This window comes from Glycine max, chromosome 12, assembly GCF_000004515.6.
Source record: "Glycine max cultivar Williams 82 chromosome 12, Glycine_max_v4.0, whole genome shotgun sequence".
NCBI classification, from domain to species: domain Eukaryota; kingdom Viridiplantae; phylum Streptophyta; class Magnoliopsida; order Fabales; family Fabaceae; genus Glycine; species Glycine max.
In genome coordinates, this window is record NC_038248.2 from 22663257 (window position 1) to 22689559 (window position 26303).

Here is a 26303-nt window from a genome sequence, read left to right on the forward strand (position 1 = left end):
AAAATTGCAAACTGAGCTTTCCTATCTTAAAGATCTTTTTAGAAAATTAAACAAAGGAAATGGTGATCTCAATCACATGCTCAACATGCAAAAACATACTACCGATAACATTGGTTTGAGGTATAACAATCAAACTACCTTTTCCAAGGAAACTAAGTTTGTATCCTCAAAAGGGGTGAACCCAAACAAGGTCTCCAAAAAGAAGAACATAGTGCATTCTAAAAGAAATGTAAAGACCTGTCATTATTGCATGAAAAGAGGATAGGTAATATCTATATGTTAAACATTGAACATGCATCATTTCGTGAGCTTAGCTGTTTGGTAAGTAAGATAGATAATTCTTGGTTATGACATCATAGGGCTGGATACATAAACATGCATCATCTCTATCATCTAGTCAAAAAAGACTTATAGCCTGTTTGGATACAAGCCATAAGCTCTTTTGAGAGCTTCTCTTCTGAGTATTCGTCTTCCAAAACTCAAGTTTGAGAAAAATAAATTGTGTGAAACTTGTTAAAAAGGAAAGCAAGTAAAAAATGGACTTTGTTTTTGAAAACCAAAAATGACATTTTTGATGCTTTTTGCAAACTTGCCAAAGTGATTCAAAATAAAAAAGATCTCAACATTGTTTCACTTCGAAGTGATCACGAAGGTGAATTAAGTAAATGGGGATTTCAATTTTCAAACATACATATATTGGTCAATTGATAGGGTCGAGATAAGTTGGTTAACTATGGTGCATGAATTATTATTCCATTTCCATGCATAAAAAAATTTAAAATATATTTTTGCTCTTTGTAATTTAGTTTTTTTTAGTTCTTGTAAATTATATTTATTTTCTTTAATCATTAAAACACTTTAGATAACATTTTGAACAATAAAAAAAATATTATCTAAAATCTCACAATAACCAAAAACAAAAAAATATAATTTACAAGAATTAATTTTTTTTTTGTAAGAACTAAAAATATTTTTTTTTAAATTACGACAGCTAAAAAAAATATTTAAGTCCAAAAAAATTAAAAACATACATATTGATACATACAGTAACAGAAGCGTGTCATAAGTGATAAGTATTTCTGCAATGGTCAAAAGTAAAAGTAAAAGTGTGGATGTAGGTGGTGGATTGGTAGAAAGAAGGAAACAATGGCAGCGTTCGTGAAGGGAGCACCTTTTCGAGTCGTAGTTGACCTTCTTCATTGATTACTATTTCTCCCTCAGATTTCGCTTCAATCTTCCATCCCCGTTCCGTTCAATTCTACTTTCAAGGTCCGATTCCTCTTCCCCCTCTTTTATTTTGCATTTGAACCCACTCCTTTTTAGAGTTCAGATTCATTTCGCTATCATTTGGATACCATTGCTGCCTTTAGGTTAAACTTCAACTCTTATCAACACTTCATGCCACTTAACCCTAGGTCTTACGATTCGTGGAAATAATGTAAATAATCGTTTCTTAATTTTCTTGATTCTCGGACTATCGAGTGCGTAGTGCTTGTTGATGAATTTCATTTAGTCGATTTATTGGATATTGTTGTTTTGAATTGTTGATTTCGAGTTTGATGAGCTAGTTTTTATGAATAGTGAAATTTGTGGTGGTTGAGGAGTTGGTGATGATTTTCTTGATTTAAATAATGGAGTAGTTTCTTTTTATGAACTAGGTATTTAGATGTTGATATATTGAGATTGGATAATGGAACAAACGGCAAAACATTACTTTGTTTTGGATTTAGAAGGTGTGAAAATACCGAGCTGAAAGATGTGTGTACTTTTGGTGGTGCAATCAATCGATGCATTATGGAGTATGTCTTGTTTAGGTTGTAACATCTCATGCGAGTAAACATGAGCATATGTTTCTGAATGTATGAGATATGTCTTGAAGTTCTGTGTTTTCCCAGATTTTAGTTGAAAATTGCCCGAGGCTTATTATGGTGAAAACAGCAATTTAATATTATCTTTGAATGATTTGAATTTGTTTTGTTTGGCTGCAGGTTGTGTATTACATGAATCGTTGGTTGAAAGATGTTTGACTGTGGTTACAAGTCGCAATATGTGGGTGGGCAATGTGAAAAATTTGTGAGGTATCCAATATAGCTCATTGCACGGTTACGTGAAAAATAAAACCCCACTTACAAGATATTTTATGATTTTTTTATGTTAAAATTTCAAATTCTCAAATCTAAGCTTTAATGAATTTAATTTTTTTTATATTAAAATTTCATTTTTAATTCAAATATTAACTACCTATATTTTGAAATTAATTCTTTTTGATTTATTAAAGAATTTCTCTTTTCCACTAAAGCTAAACTACCCATTCCATTGCTAGTCTTGTGTTTTACTTGAAATGTTTGAATATTTTTTCTTGTATCTTTTGCATGTAATGATTTTTTGTTGTTATTAGCTTGTTAATTATACCTTTGATTGAGAATGATGGTGTGTTTAGAATTAGATTAGATTATAACTTTTGCATAGTATTCATTAATTCTGGATTATAATTTTTATTTTTGTGCATCTTATCTTTAATTTCTATATAGTATAAATTATAAATTTTTGAATCTATAGTCTTTGGTATAGTGGTTATCCTGCTACACATGGTATAGTGTTTTTGGGGCCAGCCATGCCTTATCATGATCCAGGATTTATGATATTACCTTTTCATTTATTTCTAGGTTGGATGACTTGGATTCTAGACTATCATCATCTTCTGAAGCTGCAGTTAAAACATGTGGATTTAGTATTGATAAATTAAGCCATGGTGGCCATGGAAGCAGTACTACTTCTCGGTCTTTTAAAAGAAGAATTAGAAAGGGATCCGAAGGACTGAAGTCAATTGGCCGATCACTTGGATTAGGGGTATCTAGGGCAGTGTTCCCTGAAGATCTTAAAGTTTCAGAAAAGAAGATATTTGACCCTCAAGACAAGTTTTTGCTCACCTGGAATAAGCTTTTTGTTATATCATGCATTTTAGCTGTGTCTGTTGATCCATTGTTTTTTTATCTCCCTGTCATCAATGATTCATTTCACTGTCTTGGTATCGACCGAAAGTTGGCAATTACAGTTACCACCTTGAGGACATTCATTGATGCTTTCTATCTCGTACACATGGCCCTCCAATTTCGTACTGCTTATATTGCTCCATCATCTCGTGTTTTTGGACGGGGTGAGCTTGTGATAGATCCAGCACAGATAGCCAAACGATACCTGCGGCGGTATTTCATTGTTGATTTTCTATCAGTGTTGCCTTTACCACAGGTCAAGATTTTTTTTTTTTAAAAAAACTTGATTTGATCGCTTTTTGCCTGTATCAACACTACATTTGTAGCTCATCTTTTATCTTGGATTGTCAGACTATCAATCTCCGCTGCTATCTTTTTCTTGGTTCTTTTGTGTTTAGTCAAGGGTTGATTTGGGGATTTCATTCATGGATATATGCTGGAAGGCTTTGTTAATTTGATTCTTTTAATCTTTTTTTATTGAGCGTTGGGTATGAGTTGTGATGAAATAAAATATTTTACTGAAAATGATAGAGTACACTGAAGGTACAGAATAAGATATACTCCATAGCCAAGTAACAGAAAAAAACTGAATTCACAAACATGTCATCGATACATAAATAGCTTGAGTCCTTGTGCTTATGCATATCTGTTTTCTTTATTTCTTTTATTGCTGGACATATACTGAACTCTATGTTTGGTTGACATTAGAGGTCTTCAGTTTTTATTCAATTGTCAATAATGTCTCGAATTTAGAGCTTATAATATTTAAATTGGCAACTGTGTGTTTGTTCAGGGACATTTTTCTAAGATTTCAATGCTTATTATTAGTCTAATGCGTGACTGATTAAGTGCATGCTTGCATTAGCTTGATTTTTAGAGAAAAAATTCATTTTTTTTTCTTCTTTCTGAAAGCTTTCATTAATGTTTTGATTATAAGCTATTTTGAACATAAATTAAGCTAATTCAAAACCACTCCTTGTATCAGAGCCTTTATGACCTGGTGTTTGGAGTTCAATCCTCACTGTTCCGTTCTTTTAAATAGAAATTGAATTTCAGCACAAGGCATAGTCAGCCTGTGCACTCTCCATGCTTCAAGGACGAAGGAATATTGCTTGAGTGGATGTGTTAATATCAAAGTTAGTCCTTGACACACCTTATAGGAGAGAAACTGTGGATCTAAAACTATTGTGGAAATTGTTATTGTTGGAATGAGTAGTCTTATATTTTGTTCAACCACATGAAAGAGAGATCTTGTTTGTGTAGCTCTTTAAATTGCCAATAGATATGGATGCTTCTGCCTTCTCTATAATGCCATTTTTATATTTAGTATGCCTGGTTTATCAGAGAACTCCTTTTGTTTCTGTTAATTATTTTCTTCTCAGGACAGTGTAATTATTTTGATGGTTCCATTAGAGTAATTTAGTTTGTGGTTACTAATAACAATGATCATGTGCATAAAAGCAAATTATTAATTATTGCTTGGAAAGAGCAGAAATCTCCCAATTCTGAGAAAATGAGAATGAGATGGAAGGGTTTTGATTAATATATCCTTCACCTTATTTCATTACGCTATCTGGTCTATTTTCTTATGAAAATGTCCATTTCTAACAAATTAATGAAAAACATGATTAGATATTTTGAGAAGTATACGACATGGTTCTGAGTTATGACCTGACCATATCTAGTACTGCTAGTCCAAGGAACTAAAATGTGTAATGCCTGTGGTGCATACTGTGAAAGCAACACTATTCTCTTTTTTCTCTCATTCCAATTTGTTTTCTGGAAAGTTAGCATCCCCTTCTAATCTAAATTATCAATCCTTTTGTATGAAGATGGCTGATTTTGTGAATTTTTAAGGTATCCCTGCCTTTAATGGTAAAATAATACCTTTTACTTTCATTTAATAATTGACTGATTCTCTCTTAACGCAATTGTCGAATACATATTTTTTTCTAGACATTATTAGAGATACCATGGCAAACAGGATCTTGCTAACAATTTGAATTGCTAACTAAGTGAGTATTTTTAAACTTTGTGTCATGAATGCTCCTTTATAGCCATCATTCCTTTGGAAACTCTGACTACTGTAACTATAGTCTTTTTTCACTGGTAAGTGTTTATTATTTTTACCTGTTCTTTTCTCTTTTATTCAGATTGTGGTTTGGAGATTTCTGCAGAGGTCAAAAGGTTCAGTTGTACTTGCAACAAAGAGGGCCCTTCTGTTCATCATTTTGCATCAGTACATTCCTAGATTTTTCCGGATGGTACCGTTGACTTCTGAACTTAAGAGAACAGCTGGTGTCTTTGCTGAAACTGCATGGGCAGGGGCTGCATATTATTTGCTATTATTTATGCTTGCTAGTCATGTAAGTTTTGCTTAATTTTGGTTGTTGAATTATGTTAGACTTCCCAGCATTTTTTTAAGTTACTTTTGGAGTTAATACACTTTCTAAGTAGTTATTATGCTATTACACTTGCTATCTAGCTTTATGATGCATCAACTTTGACAAGAATTTATTTTGCATCCTTTTCCGTCAATGACTCTTTGCAGATAGTTGGGTCGTTTTGGTACTTGTTAGCTGTTGAACGCAATGACTTTTGCTGGCAAAAGGCTTGTAGTGGCAATGGGTACAATAAAAATTTCTTGTATTGTGGCAACCAATACATGGAAGGTTATAGTGCCTGGCAGAATAGAAGTAAAGATATTCTTACATCACAGTGCTCTGTAGATAATGATAATTCACCTTTTGACTATGGAATTTTCAAACAAGCCTTGTCATCTCGTATTGTTTCATCTAAGAAGTTCTTCTCCAAGTACTGTTACTGTTTATGGTGGGGGCTCCAAAATTTAAGGTATTCCGTTTTATTTTCTTTTGGCCATTTTAATCATGTATTAAAGTTATTAAAACTAAACATTATGCCATATATGTTCTGTCTGAACTGAATACTATATGCTGAGTGTTTCTCCAGGAGTATCTACAATTCTGGATTGATTATAATTATTTAGTATATATCAGGGTTGTTGAAATTTTGGGTTTTAGGTTAGAGAGGGAGGGAGAGATATTAAATGATAATGAAAATTGATATAACTGGAAGGCTAAAATAAACTTTTTGTCCTTTATGTTACTTGAATATAATGAGAGATATTTTTGAATGAAATGCTTAAGTGTTTTCTCAACACTCAGCTTCTCTTATATATATCAAACTTAGCTTACAAAGGAAACTTTTACAGAAAACTCAGAACAGAGCCAATACAAAAAGTCAAAAAGAAGAACAGTAGCCTAGTACAATAGGGATATAATAACCTATTTTCTAACATTCCCCCAAAAGCTGGAGAATATAAATCACACGCACCAAGCTTGGAGCATAAAAAACTGAATCCTAGGTCCCCTCAATGACTTAGTCAAAATACTTGCAATTTGATCATTAGAGCTAATTTTTTCAGTACCAATTTCCTTAGCCAACAATTTCTCTTGAACAAAGTGGCAGTCAATTTCTATGTGTTTGGTTCTTTTATGGAATATTGGATTTGAAACAATACGAAGTGCTGCCTGATTATCACAATATAATTGCATCTGCTGAACTTCACAAAATTGAAGTTCTTGGAGGAGTTGTTTGACCCGCATCAGTTCACAAGTGGCTGAAGCCATGGCCCTATATTCAACTTCTGCACCTTACCGAGCAACAACATTTTGTTTCTTGCACTTCCCAAAAATCAGATTTCCTCCTATGAATACACAATATCCAATAGTAGAGTGCCTGCCTATAGGAAAGCCTGCCCAGTCAGCATCAAAATACTGAGTAACATGGGTATTTCCCTTGTCTTCAGACAACAATCCCTGTCCCAGAGTCCTTTTAATGTACCTAAGAATGTGAATTACAGCATTCCAATGATCAGTGTGAGGAGCCTGCATAATTTGACTAACTACCCCAACTGCAAAAGAGATGTCCCAACTAGTGATTGTAAGATATATGAGTTTCCCAACTAGTCTCCTATACTGCTCAGGATCATTGAAGGGTTCACCCTGTTCTGCCATCAACTTTTGATTTGGGTCCATGGGATTGTCAACAAGCCCACATTCAATCATGTCTGTTTCTTTCAAGATATCCAATGCATACTTTGAGAAAAAACAATGCCTTCGTTAGATTGAGCCACCTCAATACCAAGAAAGTATTTTAGACACCAAAGTGGCTGAATAGGTGCTTTTTCAGCCGACAAATTGTAGCAGCATCATTCCCTGTAATAACTATGCCATCAACATAGACAATTAGATAAATACACTTTTCTAGAGAAGTGTGACAATAGAAAATTGAATGATCTACTTCATTGTGCTTCAATCCAAACGCCTGTGCAATTTGACTAAATTTTCCAAGCCAAGCTCGTGGAGATTGTTTGAGGCCATAGAGAGATCGACGCAATTTACAAACTAACCCACATTCCCCCTAAGCAACAAATCGAGGGGGTTGCTTAATGTATATCTCTTCTTCTAAGTCACCATGTAATAAAGCATTTTTAATATCCAATTGATGGAGAGGCCAATGGCGAATGACAACCATAGCAAGGAATAGACGGATTGTGGTGAGTTTGGCCAGAGGAGAAAAGTTATCACCATAATCAAATCCATATATCTGTGTGTACCTTTTTGCCACAAATTGAGCCTTAAAGTGATCAACTTTACCATTAGGCTCAACCTTAATAACATACACCCATTTGCAACCAAACTGTCTTCTTTCCAAGTGGTAAGGGAACTAGTTCCCATGTGCCACTGCTTTCAAGAGCCTGCATTTCAACAATCATGGCTTGTCGCCATCCAGGGTGATCAAGTGCTTCATGGATATTTTTTGGAATGGTGAGAGGTGATATGGATGAAACAAAGGAAAAGTAAGGTGATAACCGATGATGACTCAAACAATTATAAATAGAATGGGAATTTCTTGTAGATCGAATACCTTTCCTAAGAGCAATTGGCCACCCAAAGTCATCATCAGTTGGAACCGTTGTACAGATAGTTGAAGTGACGGACATGAAGCAAAGGACTCTACATGTGACATAGGACTAGATAACTCTGTGTCTCATACTAGTGAGTAGTGTGTGGTGATGAAGTGGTGTGAGGTGACAAGGAAGGGATGGAAAGGCTCGTTGGAGAGTGATACGAACACGAAAACTGGATGGATCGCCTTGAAGAATTTAGATTTAGAAATTGGTTTAGTTTTGTTTTACGGGAAGGATATTGATGCCACACTCAAGAAATAGGTGAGGTGAGTGATAAGTCATAGATTTGATCGCCACAAGTTGCCTTGATAAGATTAGATTCAGTTCTTTGCCCAAGAACCAAAGAAAGCTCTCAAAAGAGAGAAAACTCAAACTTTCATTTACACTCATTCTCCTCAAAGCTACAAAGTGTATGCTATTTATAGGCTAGGCTTCCTTCTAAACATCCCACTAGGAATTAATTCCTACTTAGAATTAAATTCCCACTTACATTAAATTTCAACTAGAAATAAAACCCACTAACCACTATAATAACTTGGGAAGCCTAGAAACATAAAAAATGACCTAAAAGATGCCAAGAGCCATCTGAATTTATTACATGAAAATAAAATACGAAAATTAAAGAAAAAATAGAAAATGGGCCTTTATTAGTTCTTTAGCCCAAAAGTTATGTATTCCATCCAAATAAACTTCAGCCCATTATCTTAAGTATAAAACTCTTGGGCCCATTGTGCTCTTCAAATTATTGTCTTTAAGTTTGCTGAATTTATCTTCAAGATGTAGAAATGAGACAATTCTTGGTTTAGGCACTTTCATGACTAAGCTTTGGAAAAGCTTCCTAGTTCTTTTCGGTCTTGCTTTGGTCATTGGGCCTTCCATCCATTGCAAAAGATATTTGAAGTGATTGGACCTTTGTTGGATCATATCGGAGAGGTTGCTTGACTTGTGTCCATAATAGGGATTTCATGAACTAGAGACAATAGTGGATCAAGTGATGGGACAGGTAAAACTTGTTCGACAGAATTGAAATCTTGCATTGAAGAAGAGAAAAAGGGAGTTTCTTCAGAAGTGACATCTGCAAACATGTAGTACCATCTAGTGTCTGGTGAGTAGCAATGGTACCCCTTTTGTAGATGGGAGTATCCAAGAAAAACACATTTAATGGCCCTTGCAAATAGCTTGTCTTGATTTGGAGAAACAACATGAACTAAGGATTGAGTAAGGGTTCATTACAACCAAAAATACGAGGAGAGACATGAAATAAGGGTTCATTTGAAAAGAGAATTGAATGATGAATTTTATTCTCAAGAGATGAAGATGGTATTCTGTTAATTAAAAAACAGGAAGTAAGGATATGGCATCACCTCAATGATGAACAGGAACATTTGCACCAAGCAATAAGGTACTAGCAGTTTCAACTAAGTGTCTATTTTTTCTTTCTGCTATACCATTTTACTGTGGTGTGTGAGGACTTGTGGACTGATGTAAAATTCCTTGTGTGGTTAAAAACGAAGAGAGATTAGAGGAGAAATATTCTTTGGCATTATCACTCCTGAGAATATTAATTACTTTTTCAAACTTGGTCTTGATTTCATTAAAGAAAGACATGAATATAGGTAAAATTCCAGATCGATCTTTCATTAAATAAACCCAAGTACTTCTAGAGTATTCATCAATAAAGGTAGCAAAATATTTGAAACCAAAAGATGTGACATGGCTTGGACCCCCAATATTAGAGTGAATAGTGGAAAAAGCAAGGTTACATCTTGTTTAAGTTCTCTTTGGAAAATAAGACCTAACATGTTTTCCTAATTGACATGATTGACACTCTAAGATCAGAAGCTTGCTGAGATTAAGAACCATTTTCTTCAACTTTGACAAATGTGGATGACCCTAGCGATCATGCACAAGTTTAGGAGACAGCGATGCAAAACAAGACATAGACTGGCTGGTTTCAAGATAGTAGAGGCCTCTAGATTCATGTCCTATGCCAATCAACTGACCACGTTCTTGTACAACAAAGGAATCAACATCAAATGTTATAGAACAATTTAATGATTTTGTTAGTTGACTAAGAGAAACTAAGTTGAAAGGACAATTAGGAACAAAAAGAACTGGATCCAAGTTTAAAGAAGAAGAATGAAGACTTTGCCGACTCCTTTAGAGGTGACTTTGGTGCCATTTGCTAGGGTGATCAGATGAGGAAATTTTGGAGGAGACAGAGGTGAGTACAGAGTCATTATCGGAAATATGATTAGAAGCACCTGAATCAATCACCCATGGACCTTGACTATCCATAGACTCTGAGAAATGCAAGCTGTTGAAGTACTGGGGCCTGAAGATGATTGAGCTTGATTGTTGGACTTCAATAGAAGGCATTCTTGATACTCCTCTTCAGAAAACTTAGGATCAAGTGTTTATGATTTGGTGAAGTTTGCTGTTTTATCAGACTAGCCAATTATGTAGTAGCATTTGTCTTTGGTGTGGCCTTGCTTCTTACAATGTAAGCATCGAAGGTCTGAATTCGTGTTTCTACCACCACCACCACCTCGTCCTCCACGATTCCCATGACCCCCTCCTCCTCTAGTAGACACCATTGCTGAAGATTCAGAATGCTCAAGTGAGTTTCCAATCTTCCTTGGGGTGGGAACATGAAGATGTGTCATGATGATATCCATTCAAAGAACTTCTTGACTGGTCAGAATTTGATCACGAATATGATCAAAATCTGGATTCATGGCACATAAGGCCAGCACCATGTATAGATTGTCAAGCTTCCTTTTCATTTCCTCCACTGAGTCCGCATCTAAGAGCATATTTAGTTCTTCAACTGTAGATTGAATTTGAGCAACAAACGAGGTCATATCATTATCTGTTTGCTTATAAGATGTCAACTAGGCAGCTGCATCATACAATCTTTGAATGTCATTGGCAGTTGGGGTAACTGAGGGATGCGGTTGCAGAAGAAGGGGGAAGTGATGTCATTTTGGTGGGGGTAAGGGGAAGTAAAGAGGGAGACGACAGAGGAAGCGGTGGAGGGAAGGAATCAAGAGGGTAAGAGATGTGGAGGGAGACGGAGAGTGGGTAAGAGATGTTGAGGGAGACGGAGAGTGAGGTAGTTAGGGTTAGGGATAAAGAAGAGGGTTGTTTGGTCATTTAACATTAGGTTAAAATCGTCACCTTTAACGGAAGGAAGGTCAAAGTAATGTAAAAAAGGAGGGGTTTTTGGCGTAATATGAGTGAAACACAGGGGGTATAAGTGTAATTTGCTCTAGTTTTTATGGAGTTTGAATGTATAAATCCAAAGATTTAAAAATTAGACTGTATCAGCTGTGCATTTTTATTAATTCTTTCTATAGTTGTTCAAGTCTATCTCATTCATTTTGGTGCATGTTTCAAAATTGATTTCTAAGTTAAATTTTCTATAGTCTGTAAGTACAACATGGTTCTAAATCCTTGAATTTTACATTTAATATCCATAGAATACATGATTATCAATTCAACTTACAGACATTTTTAGGTAAATACTTGTTTGAATGGTTTGTACTTTTTGGATTGGCTACTTTTAAATGATAGGGATTTACACAAATGCACTTCATATTTTCAGTGTTTCGGTGTATACAATATCATTTGTTCATGTATTTGGAGTTCATTTCCATATAATAGATTGCTTAGATTATTCATATATCCATACTTACTGTTTATTAATTTATTTCACTGCAGTACACTTGGCCAGGGGCTTGAAACAAGCACCTACACTGGGGAGGTTGTCTTTTCAATAGCACTAGCCATAGCTGGCCTTATCCTATTTGCACTTCTGATTGGTAACATGCAGGTATACTTAAAATCAGTTAATTTAACATGTGCTGAATAAGAATATCAATGGTATTGGGTCTTTTGAAGGGGTATTGGGTCTGACCTATGGATTTGAATCAGTTTTTGTGTATTAATTTAAGAGGTTTTGGCATACATAAAGAAGCTAAGATTCTGTGGCATTGCTTAGGGCCTGTTTGGCTAAGCTTCGGTAGAAGCACTTTTAGGAGGAAAAAAAATAAGAGAAAAATGAGCTTCTCTATCAGCTAATATTAGGTCTCCATTAGCTAATTCATAGATGTCCTCTCATCTTTTAAAGAAGCTATATGAGAGAGCTTCTACAAATTAACTAATGGAGAGCTAATTTTAGCTTATGAAGAAGCTTATTTCATTTTTTTGTTCTTATTTTTTGAATAAGCTTACCCAAACAGGACTTAGTTTTTGTAGCAGTGTTTATGGTTGAAGAGGAGGAATCTAGAATTTTTTAGGACACTTGTTTGACTCTAGACTTCATTTGGGATAAAGGTATTTTTCAGCTTCCCTGTGGTATTCTTCTCGTGGTCTTTTGTAACAATATATGGTAAATATCAAATAAACCTCCATAATTTTAACAATCTTTTAAGCGACATTTCCTTGTCAAGTGTTCTTATCGGCATGATTTATGTTCTCCCAGGTTCTAGTTTTTCATTTTTTTTTGTAAATTCTCTTCCAAAAATGGATGGTGACAGGGGTCAATGACATCAAATCATTTAAATGGTGTTGTTAGATTGGTGTAGCTTGCCTCCAAAGTCCTAAGAGTTATAACGAGTCTGTTTGTAAGGGCAGCTAGAGGTGATATATCTTCTGATGTATGTTGCATTGAGGAAAGATTGATCAACTGCCTTAAGTCTTTTTCATTGGATATAAACTCTAAAGCATGTATAGTTTAAGTTGAATGCTATTATTTCCAGATTAAGTTGGTGTTCATTCCTAGAATCCAGGAACTATTCATGTTAAGAATGGTCTATAGACGGTTCTGCATGAAAGTAGTCAGACCAAATACACATTCACACATGCACACAGATACCAAGGAGAGAACAGTGGCTGTTTGTTTGTTTTCTGTTGTTTGACTTGTTTCTCCTTATCAGACTGGCTTTGTAAATAGCTTTCCAGGTTTATGATTACTAAAGCATGAAGAGCGGATTGTTTGTGACTGATATTGTGATTTCTTTATATGATTACAGACATATCTTCAGTCTCTTACAATTAGACTTGAGGAAATGAGAGTCAAAAGACGTGATTCAGAACAGTGGATGCATCATCGCTTGCTCCCACAAGAGCTTAGAGAGCGTGTGAGACGATATGATCAATACAAGTGGTTGGCAACACGTGGTGTAGATGAAGAAAGTTTGGTTCAGAGTTTGCCAAAGGATCTTCGAAGAGACATTAAGCGTCACCTTTGTCTGGCTCTAGTGAGAAGGGTATGCTGTCAAACACTTGAAAATTAGCAAAACACCCAAAATGCCCTTAACTGAAATGTATAGACTAAAAAGGACCCAACTTTTTTTTTTCTAACAAAAGGATGGCCTAAAGCATCATACATAAAGGACTTTTTTGTTATGTGGTTATGGTATTACAACAATATGATAATATCAAGTTGTGGCTAGCTGTCCTCTTGCATGAATTAATTATTTGGTCCTTTTGCATATACAAATTTGTTATTAAACTATCTAAAGCTGTTGCTAACATACTTTTTTCTTAATCCTGTGGTACCTTTTGTTTCTCCCAATGAATTCTGAATCAGATGAAAAAATTTTAAGTCACTCCTCAAGGCTTTCTTAAATTCTCTGGCTAGCAGATGTGCCAAAAAGATCTTCCAGTAGCATTGATGAAGGTTGTTTTGGATGTTTTTATTCTCTTGATAGCATCCTTTATTGGCGTGATCATAGATTTCTTGCTATTAAGATGTGCTTTCCCAAATCTTTTAGGCCCTAATCATGCAATGCCCTCTCACTCTTAGATTAACTCACCAAATTAGTGCATGAGCATCTGAGTTTGTTAATTTATTAATTGCTTTTCTCTGAATTGTAGGTTCCACTATTTGAGAGTATGGATGAGAGATTGCTTGATGCCATATGTGAGAGACTGAAGCCATGCTTATTTACAGAGAGTACTTACATTGTTCGTGAAGGAGATCCAGTTGATGAGATGCTCTTCATCATACGGGGTCGCCTTGAGAGTGTTACTACAGATGGTGGGAGGAGTGGATTCTTCAATCGTGGTTTTTTAAAAGAGGCCGACTTCTGTGGGGAGGAGCTTTTGACCTGGGCACTGGATCCCAAATCTGGCTCTAATCTCCCATCTTCTACTCGAACAGTTAAAGCTTTAACAGAAGTTGAAGCTTTTGCCTTAACTGCTGAAGAGTTAAAGTTTGTTGCCAGTCAGTTTAGGCGCCTGCACAGTAGACAGGTTCAGCACACCTTTCGCTTTTACTCCCAACAGTGGAGGACTTGGGCTGCATGCTTTATTCAAGCAGCCTGGCGTCGCTATTCCAAAAGGAAAACTATGGAGCTTAGTCAGAAGGACGAACCTGAGGAGTCAGAAGGAACTCGTGGCAATGCCAGTGGCAGTTCGTACAGCCTTGGTGCCACCTTCTTGGCCTCCAGATTTGCTGCAAATGCTCTTCGTGGTGTACATCGGAATCGGGAAGCCAAGAGTGCCAGGGAGTTGGTGAAACTACAGAAACCTCCAGAGCCTGACTTCACTGCTGATGATGCAGACTAAATTTTCATATATAAACTACACTTGTTTTCAACTTCTCATTTACTATTTTGAATATAACTTTCTATTAACGGTTAAAGGTAAAACATTATACAATTTGTTAGAAAATATGAGAAATATCTGATATCTTTTGATATAAAATATATTTAGTCACATCCGTTGTATCTTTTCTTTGCAACGTAATTGTCACCACTTCCTATCTTTATGTCATGACTTTTTTGACATGTTTCCTACCTTGTCTGGTTTGTCACTCCGATCGTCACGGGCTTTCTCGATGCTTGCCTCCTATTGGTTTGGTGTTGATGTTTTTTTTTTTTTTCCTTTTTTGTCTCTATTCACGGTGCACTAATGTACTCGCTTCTGTATTAATTGCCAACCTACTTCTAAGAACATCACCCTAAGCCAATTTTATTGTTCGTTTACATTCATCAACTTATCCTTTTGCTTACATTTGTTCCGAACTGTAAAGGTAGCTATTGTAGAAGTAACATTAATGACGAACATTATATAGTGACGATACTTTGCTGACTATTATCCAAAGAGGGAAGCAGTACAGTGAAAGTTCTATCATATTCATTGGTATGGTAAATGTGTTTTTCTTGGAACTTCAGTAACAGCAAAGTAAAAGCAAGAGTCAAAATTCAGCAAGATGCCGCCCTTGCATTACTCAATTTCATTCATAACCTCATCTTAGATGTCAAGTCACCCTTGTAACAAGACAATACATTAATGAGCCCATGCTCCATTTCAATGAAAGAAAAGTATGTACCAGAAAACTCAAGATAAAATGCATAGTTGTGGCAAGGTATATAGCTAATTTCTCCTGAATGACAAAAGAAACTGCTTTTGTTTTCCATGATCTATATTGGTATTATACATTTACCGATGATATGTTATCGATAGACAGCAAGATAATGGTCCTCATGAGTATGTCAGACAAAACAATGAGAATATTCAATTAGAAAAGGAGAATCAAGAGGAAAAGAATACTAGGATACAAAATATGATACCTGGAGAAAATATATCTGAATAAAATCATAACTTCAAGACAACCTATCCTGAGAAGACTAACAATTTCTGAACTTTGAACTGCATGCGAGAACCAAAGGTCTAGCAGAAGGATCACCGCAATTCCCTGTTCCAACTAAAAGCTTTCCTGAAATGATTTAACAATCCATCCATTTCCTTCCCAAGCCATGGATCAGTCAATTTTCACTGACGAGTAGATTAGCTTTATGAACCAGAAGCATGAATAGAAACCAATTGTACCAGGCACCACAAAGAAACCATATGAAAGAAGCAGCATGTACCCAAAAAACAAGACTCCAGAAACTGGTTTTGTGATCTCAAACCTTGTGAAGTAAAATGCAGCATACAAGAGAAGGTAAAGTGCAGAGGAACCTGAAGTCAGATAAGACCCCCACCACCAACGGTAGTCCTCACTACACAGCTGGAAGTAGCAGAGAACTATTGTGATCTCAGCACGAGTAACAATGAGGATGAGGAACACAATGAACAGGAAAACAAATATATAATAAAATTGATGCAACCAGATAGATGTGAGAATGAAGAAAAGCTCAATGAAGACAGCTCCAAATGGGAGTATGCCTGCTAATAAAATAAAGACTGAGTTCATGTACCAAGGCTGCTCTGGGATCTGCCTGGCTATCTTGTTGGTCTTTACAGGATCCTCAGTCACTGCCTTCTAATAGCCAAAATGACCAACAAGAAACACAAGTGGAACTGAGATGCAAAACCATAAGAAAACGAGAGCAAACATTGTACCAAATGGCACAGCCCTAGAAGACCTCTAACCCCAGATTAGAGCATTTAACACAAAATTGCAAAGGCAGTGGCAGGAAACATAAAGGATCTCTTGAGAGCAATTCTTTTCCATTCTGTTCCCTTGAACATCTTGTAAAGACGCGCCGAAGAGTAGCCACCACACAGTCCCATAAGGACCCAGAGCAAGAGCATGGCAGTCATCAACCCCCCTCTATTTGAGAGGGAGAGGAATCTAAGTGCAGCAAAGATCATGGTGACAATAATCATCCCAAAAAACTGAACACCAGTTCCAGCATATACAGAGTAAATCCGAGTTTGAAGGAGGCCTGAAAACATCTCCATGGACAAGTTTGCCCTGACTCTTCCCGAACTTCCTCCTGAGTCTCTAATTGATTGTACTTGGAGATATCACGGTAAAGTGTTCTCAACATCATCATAGCCACCATGCCCAATAGGAAAAGTACAACATTAAAGAATTAATAATTGAAAACCAGTGAGTGAATTTGGTCATCAGCCATTAGGAGATAGGAATCCCAGCAAGATGCCACACTTCACATTACTATCCTACAAAATGTTCAGATTTAGAAAAGAAATTAACATCAAAACCCAATTCTCAGGTGCACCCTTATTCCATTACCATGAATGATGAAACTAACCTGGAACTCAACATCATAGGTAAAAATAATCTCCTTCTTTGTCTTCAACCTCTTGAGGAGGCTCAGAGCCTGAGACTAACTTTTTTGCATGAGGATCACATGTAGTTAAGCATCTGGTATTATCCCATTCACCATCATATTCATGCTTGACACTGAATTCAAAGGAATAATTTCAACTTACAAGTATTATCAACAAGGTTTGTGGTTTGAGGAAATGTTTTCTGTCTTGATTTTGTTGCTTGTTTTCAAAAGTACAATAAGAAAAAGTGAAAACAACTTTGCATTGTTTTTGTTTTCACTTTTTCATGTATAAACTTCACAAAATAGGAAACAAAGTGAAAGCAAAGAACATTTCCTCAAACCAAACTATGCATATAACCAAGAAGGAAAAAATTATAATACAACCTGAAAGGCTTGACCTCAAATCGTACAATCCTTGACATTTCTGTCACTGGATCTCTGTGATACTTAACTATAAATGTTAAGAGGTTGTGGATAAAATGTTTTTCATCCTTGTTCTGTCAACATGTGTGTATACGAGGTCAAAACAAACGCAAATCAATGACAAAAACAAAGGGTATTAAAGCTGGCACTTACTCCAGCAAACTGTCCTTGAAGACCAACTAGGAAGCCATGCAGATACACCAAGGAATACTCATGATCTGGTCGTCGTAGTGGAACAACCAAAGGAAGATTGTCCAAAATCCTTCAACATTGCATGGATAGAATACAAAATAATAAATTTTGGGTCACAAGGGTAAAGGGCTAAGTAAAACATAAGGTCACATTAGTGACTTACATGTTCACTCGATATGCATCATCTATCTTTTCCTAAAACTCTAGCTGTTTTTGCATTGAGAGTTAGCCGACAAACAACATTGCACATCTGGCGTTCTCTCATTTTAAACTTGAAGAACCAAACTGTTTCAGTATTTTTGGAATTGAACATACTAAATGGAAGAAGGAAGAGTGATGCAAAAATTTAACCAACCACGTGAGAGTTTTCTATGCGGTCACCCCTAAGGACTTCCCCAAGATTCTCAGCACTGTCCACAATGTGACCTGGATGACAATAAGGCACCAAAAGTAGGAGGAGTAAGGAAGCTGTGTTTTTGTGGAAGATAATTTGTTCACTTTCACCCTCAACAGGTCCCCGTCACCAATGAACAACACAAGATAATAGATTTTATGTAAAACTATGATTAAGAAGCTATTCTAGATCAATCAAACATCAATTAAATCAGGTGAATAAGCTGTGAAAGTGTCATTTATGTCAGCATGACTTTAGAGAATGAAATGTGTAAAACAGTTACGAAAAGGTAAATACATCATCCACCAGGTATGAAAAAAACAAAACAGACATGACTAAATTCCTATATTTCCCTCCATCGTGATAAAAACAGAATTGCGGTGAAATATCTCATCACCTTTGCCACTAATCAAAATGCCATCACATGAACTGCAAAATTTAGATTCTTTAGTCCCTTGGTAAATGAAAGTGTAAAAGATATCAAGTATAAAAGATTACCACTGGAACACGTTAAGTTCATATATATTAGCAAGAAGGACATACCCCGAATACCATAATGCTCGGATCTCACAAACCCACGCAGAATTTGGCGTCAAACCAAAATAATTACAATCATTACCCAAATTGTAAAACTGAGTAAGGATCTTATTTCTCAAACCAACAAAGCCAAATAAAGAAAGAAAATCAAGAAGACAAAAATATTGATCTGACCCGAAATTCAAAAGAAAGCATGAACATGAAAATGCAACAATGGTACAAGCACTTTTGGAATGAAAAAGGGAATGCCCTTGTGGAAATCCTCGGGTGCAACACCAGGAAGGAAAAAACAAGTTCCAAAATGGACATGAACAAGTGACAGAAAACACAGAGAACCATAAACACAGGTTACGTGCGAGAAGCGCTCTCGTCAAGGTTTTCAAACAACGCAGATCCATGAACACTTCTCTCTCTGCTCTTCTTCCTCTCGTTCCTCCCACTAGTTTTTCTTTCAAGTTTTCTTGGTTTGTTCGTTACATAAACGATACTGTAGTTGTTGTTGGTCCAAAATAATTTGGCGGTTGGTACATTTTTCTATCATAACGTAATAACTACATATTCTGGTACTCCATCTATAGCCTTAAATATTAGCATATTATTCTTTATAAGGGTATGTATGACTAATTATTTTAGTTCTTGAGGATGTGGGTGTTTTTTTTTTTAATTAAGAATTAGCCATTAACATTATGCCATTAAATTAAATTTTTCATGAATCCATAACTATTAATAATGTAAATTATCCCATTTAGTGTACACATTTCGTTGGACACTTTTATTCTTAAATCACTTCTTAAGTTTCAAATTTTCACTACTACAAAATATAGATTTAACATCGCACGATTAACATTGATTTTTCAAAAAACCGATATTAAGAAAAGTACGGTAACATTTTTGTAAATAAGTCGAAACCGATGTTAGCATCAAGTAGTTAACATCGGTTTTGTGGTTTTGACAAAACCGATGTTAACATAATATAGTTAACATCGGTTTTTTAAAAATCGATATTAACATGAACTGGTTAATATCGGTCTTTTAAAAAACCGATGTTAACTAGTTGATGTTAACATCGATTTTATAGGGTTAAAGATAAATTAAAACCCATCCAGAAGGTTCTCCCCCCGCGCGCACTAGCTTAGTTTCAGAAACACAAAAGCCTCTTTCTCTCTCATCGTGAAGACACAGAAGGTCGCTCTGGTCTCCTCCACACCATCGTTGTCGTTGGGGTCGTGACCACCGTCGAGGTTCGTGACCGCTGGGGACTTTAGCATTCAACACTAATAGGAACAATCCATAGTTTCTCAGTCAAGTAATTAATTTCTTATGAGCTTTGTTAAGTTAAACCCTATATTATATGGCTTTTTTTCACCACCCCCATACTCCATAGTTAACCCCCATGCTTCAGACTACCTTACTGTAGTTAGGGTTTGTGTTTGTGGCAAGTAAACTTCAAACGACTGTAACTTTTGATAGAAATGTCCGTTTGAGGCCCATAATATGTCAAAACACTCGAAATCGAAGGAGGAATCCCTAAGCAATTCCCAAAGGGGATTTGCTCAACTCATTTTTCCTAAAAACGCCTCTAAGTAGCTCAAAAATAGGATTTAAGATTCCCAAAAGTTTCAAGTTTCAACTTATTTTCTCTTCTTTGGCTTTTGGTTGCTTCTCTGTGGCAGATTTAGTTGCAAGGCATAGGGAATACCTCTACCTCTACCTTGGTGGTTTGCTTTCTTCTGGGCTATCCATTCATCAATTGCACTCTTCAAGTTTGAGGTAACCAGCAATGCTGTTCTATTCTTTTAGTGTGACTGATAAGCTATATTATTAATAGAAACATCATGTATTAGATATATTCTATTCTAGATGATAAGCAAGTAAACCCTAATGTTGAATGATCTTGGTCCAAATGACTACATAAATCAATATGAATTAGAGCAATATACTACTGACATAGTACATAAACAAGTCATATCAGCATTAGGCAAAATTAATCAGCCTTCATTCAAAGAAAGAAAAAAAAATAGAAATCAGCATAGAGACTTGGAACCATAATACCTTATTTTCCAGGTTATAAACACCTTGTTTGTCTTAGCTTCCTAACACACTCCTTAAGTGCACTGTCTAGATGGGTGACTCTATCTTCAAGTGTTGAATTTCTGAGAGTCAGTGCCTAGACTTGCTTCTTTAAACTTGTCCCTTCATTTTCAGCCTTCTCCCAGCCTGTATGTTTATAGAAATTTTGCAGTTAAGAGACAATCTAAACTTGTCACTTACATTCACAACTGCTATAGATAGATTTTCTGACATATTCCTCAATCCATCAATTACATCTCCATCCTTAATTATACTATCATTTGCTCTGCTCCATTTTCATCTTCCTCCAATAAACCATCACATCCAAGGTCTGTTGTATGTGAGGTGACTTCAGCTGCTTGTGCACTGATAAATGACATGTCATTAATATCTTCAGCGATGGCCACAACTTCTAAGGTAACTTTAGGGGACTGGTTATGTCCAATAGGAGATTCATTCAATGCCTGATACTGCAGAGACAAGAAAAACTAGACTTATCATAAACTAGAAGAATAAACCAACAGAATAACAAAGAGATCAACTTATCGCCTACTAAATGTTTACATTTATATTATCTAGAAAATCCTCATAATTTTCTTCACTATCCAAAGAACCAAAACAAATTGTTTTCAATGTTTCTAAAACCAAAATTCTCGAGCCTTTGTATCTAATGGCAAGGTAACTTACCCACTTGATATGTAAGAACATCATGGTAGTTTATGGCAAGGTAACTTACCCATTTGAGTGTATAAGAAATCTTTTCACTTAGACCAAATCTGTGAGCAATTTATGAGCATGAGTTTATGCTCGTTTGTATTTAACAACAATGCAGCTAGGAATAGAAGCAACCACAATGTATATTGCTTCTTTTGACATTGTAGAGTACGACATTAAAAACTGTTAAAACTAGGTGGAACTCGTTAAACCAAAGCTGTGTACACGTGCAATTCTACAGTGGTCTTGACACTGAAATAAATGTAATGTACCAGCTGCCATAAACGTGGTTTTTGCTTATGTAAAAACTGCAAATTAGACACAATCTTCCTGTTCGATGTCTGTGCTTCTGATTCACACACTCAAGTATCTAAACCTACCTTTTATTTAGAGGTTACGTTTTTGGGAGAAACTCTTTTTTTATTAGTATTTATAGTACCATATGACAAATAAAATTCCTTGTTTTATAGCTATTGATTATTACTTGTTGAGATCCATTGAAATTTTTACAAAAACAACTTCAATAAATAATTGCGTCTTATAGATTTGTGTTGTTGTTGTTGATATTTCTGTCATTAAAGACAACTGATATATGATATACAAATTGTGTTCATTATGAGTGAACCTTAGATTCCCGTTTGAGACTGAATGCAATGATTCTTGCAGACAGTTTGCATTAATCATTGTATTCAATCTTGAATTGTCTGTTTGGACAGTTTGGGGAGACTGATATTTTTATGGTAGATTCATGTGTTAAGGTTAACATTATTTTGTTTAATTTGATGAAATTTCGATACAATGCATTTCTAGTTGTTCTCTGAGTGCATACTTGATTATCGGGAAATTAATTTCGCCGATTTCATGTCATGTACTTGGAGACCAATGCGAAATGTTGTCGAAATTTTGTCAAATTTAACAAAATAGAATTAACCCTGACGTACGAAACTACCATAAAAGACGATTGAAGTTGGATGAATGAAAGTCGCATCAGCCCAGAATATGAGGAAGGCGTCCTTACAATTTGCTTCAGAAAAAGGTTGACCAGATGAAGATGAAAATATTATTGCCCTTGCATCAATTGTTTGAACGGTAGAAGACAAATACTGGATGACATACAGGAACATCTATTGTGTGATGGAATTAAGAGGAATTATACGATGCGGATATGGCATGGTGAAATGATAGACGTGCAGGGTAAGCCCCAATCTGAATTGTTTGATGTAGAAATGGGAGATCGCTTGGAGGACATGATTCGTGACCTTGGACAAGAGTCTTTTCAGCAAGCACATGCCCATGTGTATGAAGGATTGCAGAGTGACTCAAAGAAGCCTTTGTATTCGGGGTGCAAGAACTCCTTGACGTTGTTGTCTGCTGTCTTAAGTCTGGTTAATGTCAAGGCCAGATTTGGGTGGAGCGACAAAAGCTTCACTTCACTGCTTCAAGTAGTGCATGATCTGCTTCTAGAGGAAAACACGTTGCCTAAAAGCTACTATCAGGCCAAGAAGATACTGTGTCTGATGGGTATAGAGTATCAGAAGATTCATGCTTGCCCGAATGATTGCATATTGTACAAGCATGAATTCAAAGAATGTCCAAATGCCCTAGGTGTGGAGCGTCATGGTACAAAGTGAAGGATGATGAGGACGGCAGTTCAGATGAAAACTCAAAGAAGGGCCCTCCAGCGAAGGTGTTGTGGTATCTTCCAATCATTCCAAGGTTCAAGCGTCTCTTTGCTAATGAAGACAACGCTAAAGACCTTACCTGGCATGCAAATGGGAGAAACTCTGATGCAATGGTCCGTCATCCGGCTGACTGCTCACAGTGGAAGAAGATTGATGGTTTGTATCCGGATTTTGGGAAAGAGGCAAGAAATATTAGGCTTGGACTAGCCAGTGATGGAATGAATCCATATGGCAGTTTAAGCACTCAACACAGTTCATGGCCAGTTCTGCTAGTAATTTACAATTTGCCTCCTTGGTTGTGCATGAAGTGAAAATACATGATGTTGTCTATGATGATATCCGACCCAAGACAGCCAGGAAATGACATTGATGTTTACCTAAGTCTGTTGATTGAAGACCTGAGAAAGTTATGGGACGAGGGGGTTTTAGTGTTTGATGGATTTCGCAAGGAGACTTTTGAAATGCGTGCAATGCTTTTTTGTACCATTAATGACTTTCCAGCATATGGGAATCTCAGCGGTTATAGTGTTAAGGGTCATCATGCATGCCCCATTTGTGAAGAAGACACAAGATACATACAACTGAGACATGGTAGAAAAGCAGTGTACACTAGCCATCGCCATTTTCTACAACCTCATCACCCTTACAGACGACTAAAAAAAGCATTTAATGGAAGTTTGGAGCACGAAACTGCGTCGATACCATTGAATGGTGAGCAGGTCTTCCAGCGGGTAGAACACCTGAATACTATTTTTGGAAAGACTCAAAAGAAGGATAAAAGTAAGACTTGCATATGGAAGAAGAGGTCCATTTTCTTTGATCTTCCGTACTAGTCTGACCTTGACATTAGACATTGTATTGATGTTATGCATGTGGAGAAAAATGTATGTGACAGTGTCATTGGGACGCTCCTTAACATTCAAGGCAAGACGAAAGATGGTCTGAATACCCATCAAGATCTAGCTGACATGGGCATATGATCACAGTTGCATCCAAGGTCTGATGGCAAAAAAATATACTTGTCTCCAGCTTGTCATACTCTGTCCAGAAAAGAGAAGATCAATTTTTGCCAGTGTCTACGTCGGGTTAAAGTCCCACAAGGATAATATTCAAATATTAAGAGTCTTGTGCAGTTGAAGGAGCTTAAGCTGGCGGGGTTAAAGTCTCATGATTGTCACGTGTTGATGCAACAATTGTTAGTCGTGGCCATACGAGACATTTTGCCTAACAAAGTCAGGTTAGCCATAACTCGCCTGTGCTTTTTCTTCAATGCCATATGTAGCAAAGTGCTTGATCCTGTCAAGTTTGATGACCTAAAAAATGAGGCTGCAATTATACTGTGCCAGTTGGAGATGTATTTTCCTCCTGCTTTCTTTGACATCATGGTCCACTTAATTGTTCACCTGGTCAAAGAAATCAAATGTTGTGGTCCTGTTTATCTGCGCTGGATGTACCCGGTTGAGCGCTGCATGAAGATCTTAAAAGGGTATACTAAGAATCTACATCGTCCAGAAGCATCTATTGTTGAAAGGTACATCGCAGAAGAAGCCATTGAATTTTGTTCAGAGTACATTGAAAAGGGTAAACCTGTTGGGCTTCCTGAGTCTCGCCATGATGACAGTGTGGGCGGTAAGGGTTCAAGAGGACTGCATGTTATCACTCCAAGTCTAGAAGATTTGTTACAAGCTCACTTGTATGTGTTAAACAACAGTAATGAAGTTTTGCCATACATACTTCAGAATGAAGGTTTAGTCAAACAAAGTCATCCAAAAATGTCAAAGAACTGGGTCTTGAAAATGCATAACAAGACTTTCTCTGATTGGTTTAAAGATACAATCTTTGCTAACGAAAATGCTTATGAAACATTAAGAAAGCTAGCTGATGGGCCTAAAAGAAATGTTATAACTTGGCAAGGATATGACATAAACAAGTATTCCTTTTACACAAAAGCACAAGACGACAAAAGTACAATGCAAAACAGCGGGGTCACCCTAAGGGATGAATCTCAACACTTTGCAAGTGTACATGATGACAATCCCTGTGTAGCTTCCATCCCTTACTTCGGATTCATTGATGAAATATGGGAGCTTAACTATGTCAAATTTACCGGTGTGCGAACTAATGATGTAGGATTTACGTTGGTAGACCTAAAAAAACTAGCTTACCATAATGACCCTTTCATCATGGCAGAACAAGCTAAGCAAGTATTTTATGTGCAAGACCTTTGTGATGAGAGGTGGTCCATGGTTCTACACGGGAAAACAATTGGTGCTAATGTAGAAGATGATGATTCATACATGGACACTTATGTTAGTCCTTTGTCCACACAAATGACTCCTAACGTCGTCGAAGAAGAAGAAGCTGACGACGTTCATGCTAATCGTAATTATCATGATGAAGGAGAATTAATTAACATCGTCTAACGTAATTTTCTAATTATGTATTTCATTTCGGTACATTCATTTACATAACTCATACAGTGCTTTTTGATAATGTTAACTAACTCAACCTTTTCTCTTTAAAGGACCATGGCAACTCCACCTGCCTCGCCTCCTCCTGCTCCTCCCGCAGACGCATCAACATATCTCCGTCTACCTTGAAGCGGACACGCAAGGCGACACGGCTACAATCGTTGGCCACTAGACCACCTGGGGCAAAGAGACCAGTGGTCAACGTCGATCCTGCTACCGGCAAGGCCGACAGTCCCTACAAGAAGAAATTAAGAACATATTTTGGGATTGTCGCTCGTGATAAGGTCGACGTGACATACGAAACCTGGAAGGAAGTCCCTAATGCTCAAAAGGATTTGATATGGGAGGATATTTAGGTATTTTAGTTTTCTTTGATTTTCTTTAGTAGCCAAAATTTATAATTTACTTACAATAAAACCTAATTTATTGTTTGTCAGGCGGAATTTGAAATCCCTGAAGCTTCTGACAGTAGGACAAAGAAGAAAATTCTTAAGACTGTCGGTGAGCGGTGGAGGCAGTTTAAATCTGACTTGACCAGGAAATGGGCACTTGCAGCCGACAAGGATGGTGCGGACGACACTGTCTGTGAAAAATATGGCATTAGCAAGGAGAAATGGGCCCAGTTTTGTCAGACCCGCAGAGACCCCTCGTGGGAGGTATGTAGTTTGTCATTTTAATTGTTTTCCACAAAAAATCACTTCTTATAATTCATTGTAGTAATCATTTTCATTAATGTTCGATATTTACAGGATGTGCGGAAAAAAGCACAGGCCATCCAGAAGCAAAACACTGCCCCCCA

At 36.5% G+C, this 26303-nt stretch overlaps 1 protein-coding gene and 1 pseudogene across 3 annotated transcripts; one reads left to right on the top strand and one right to left on the bottom strand.

The window, feature by feature from the left end:
* The first annotated feature begins 1064 nt into the window (after positions 1 to 1064).
* On the top strand, positions 1065 to 14712 carry LOC100820202 (probable cyclic nucleotide-gated ion channel 5). 3 transcript variants are annotated; one of them, XM_003540052.5, is made up of 8 exons: positions 1065 to 1269; positions 1989 to 2078; positions 2667 to 3249; positions 5147 to 5359; positions 5545 to 5846; positions 11710 to 11821; positions 13023 to 13259; positions 13870 to 14712. In XM_003540052.5, exons 2-8 carry the CDS (start codon positions 2020 to 2022, stop codon positions 14560 to 14562), a joined length of 2199 nt encoding a protein of 732 aa, XP_003540100.1. In that variant the 5' UTR covers positions 1065 to 1269; positions 1989 to 2019; the 3' UTR covers positions 14563 to 14712. The 3 variants fall into 3 exon arrangements, with proteins under 3 accessions (XP_003540100.1, XP_040863448.1, XP_040863449.1); XM_041007514.1 differs by having other exon boundaries at positions 1079 to 1438; XM_041007515.1 differs by lacking the exon at positions 1989 to 2078 and having other exon boundaries at positions 1080 to 1269.
* Positions 14713 to 14842: 130 nt separating this feature from the next.
* Positions 14843 to 21348, bottom strand: LOC100789720 (transmembrane 9 superfamily member 10-like; annotated as a pseudogene).
* Positions 21349 to 26303: the final 4955 nt, after the last annotated feature.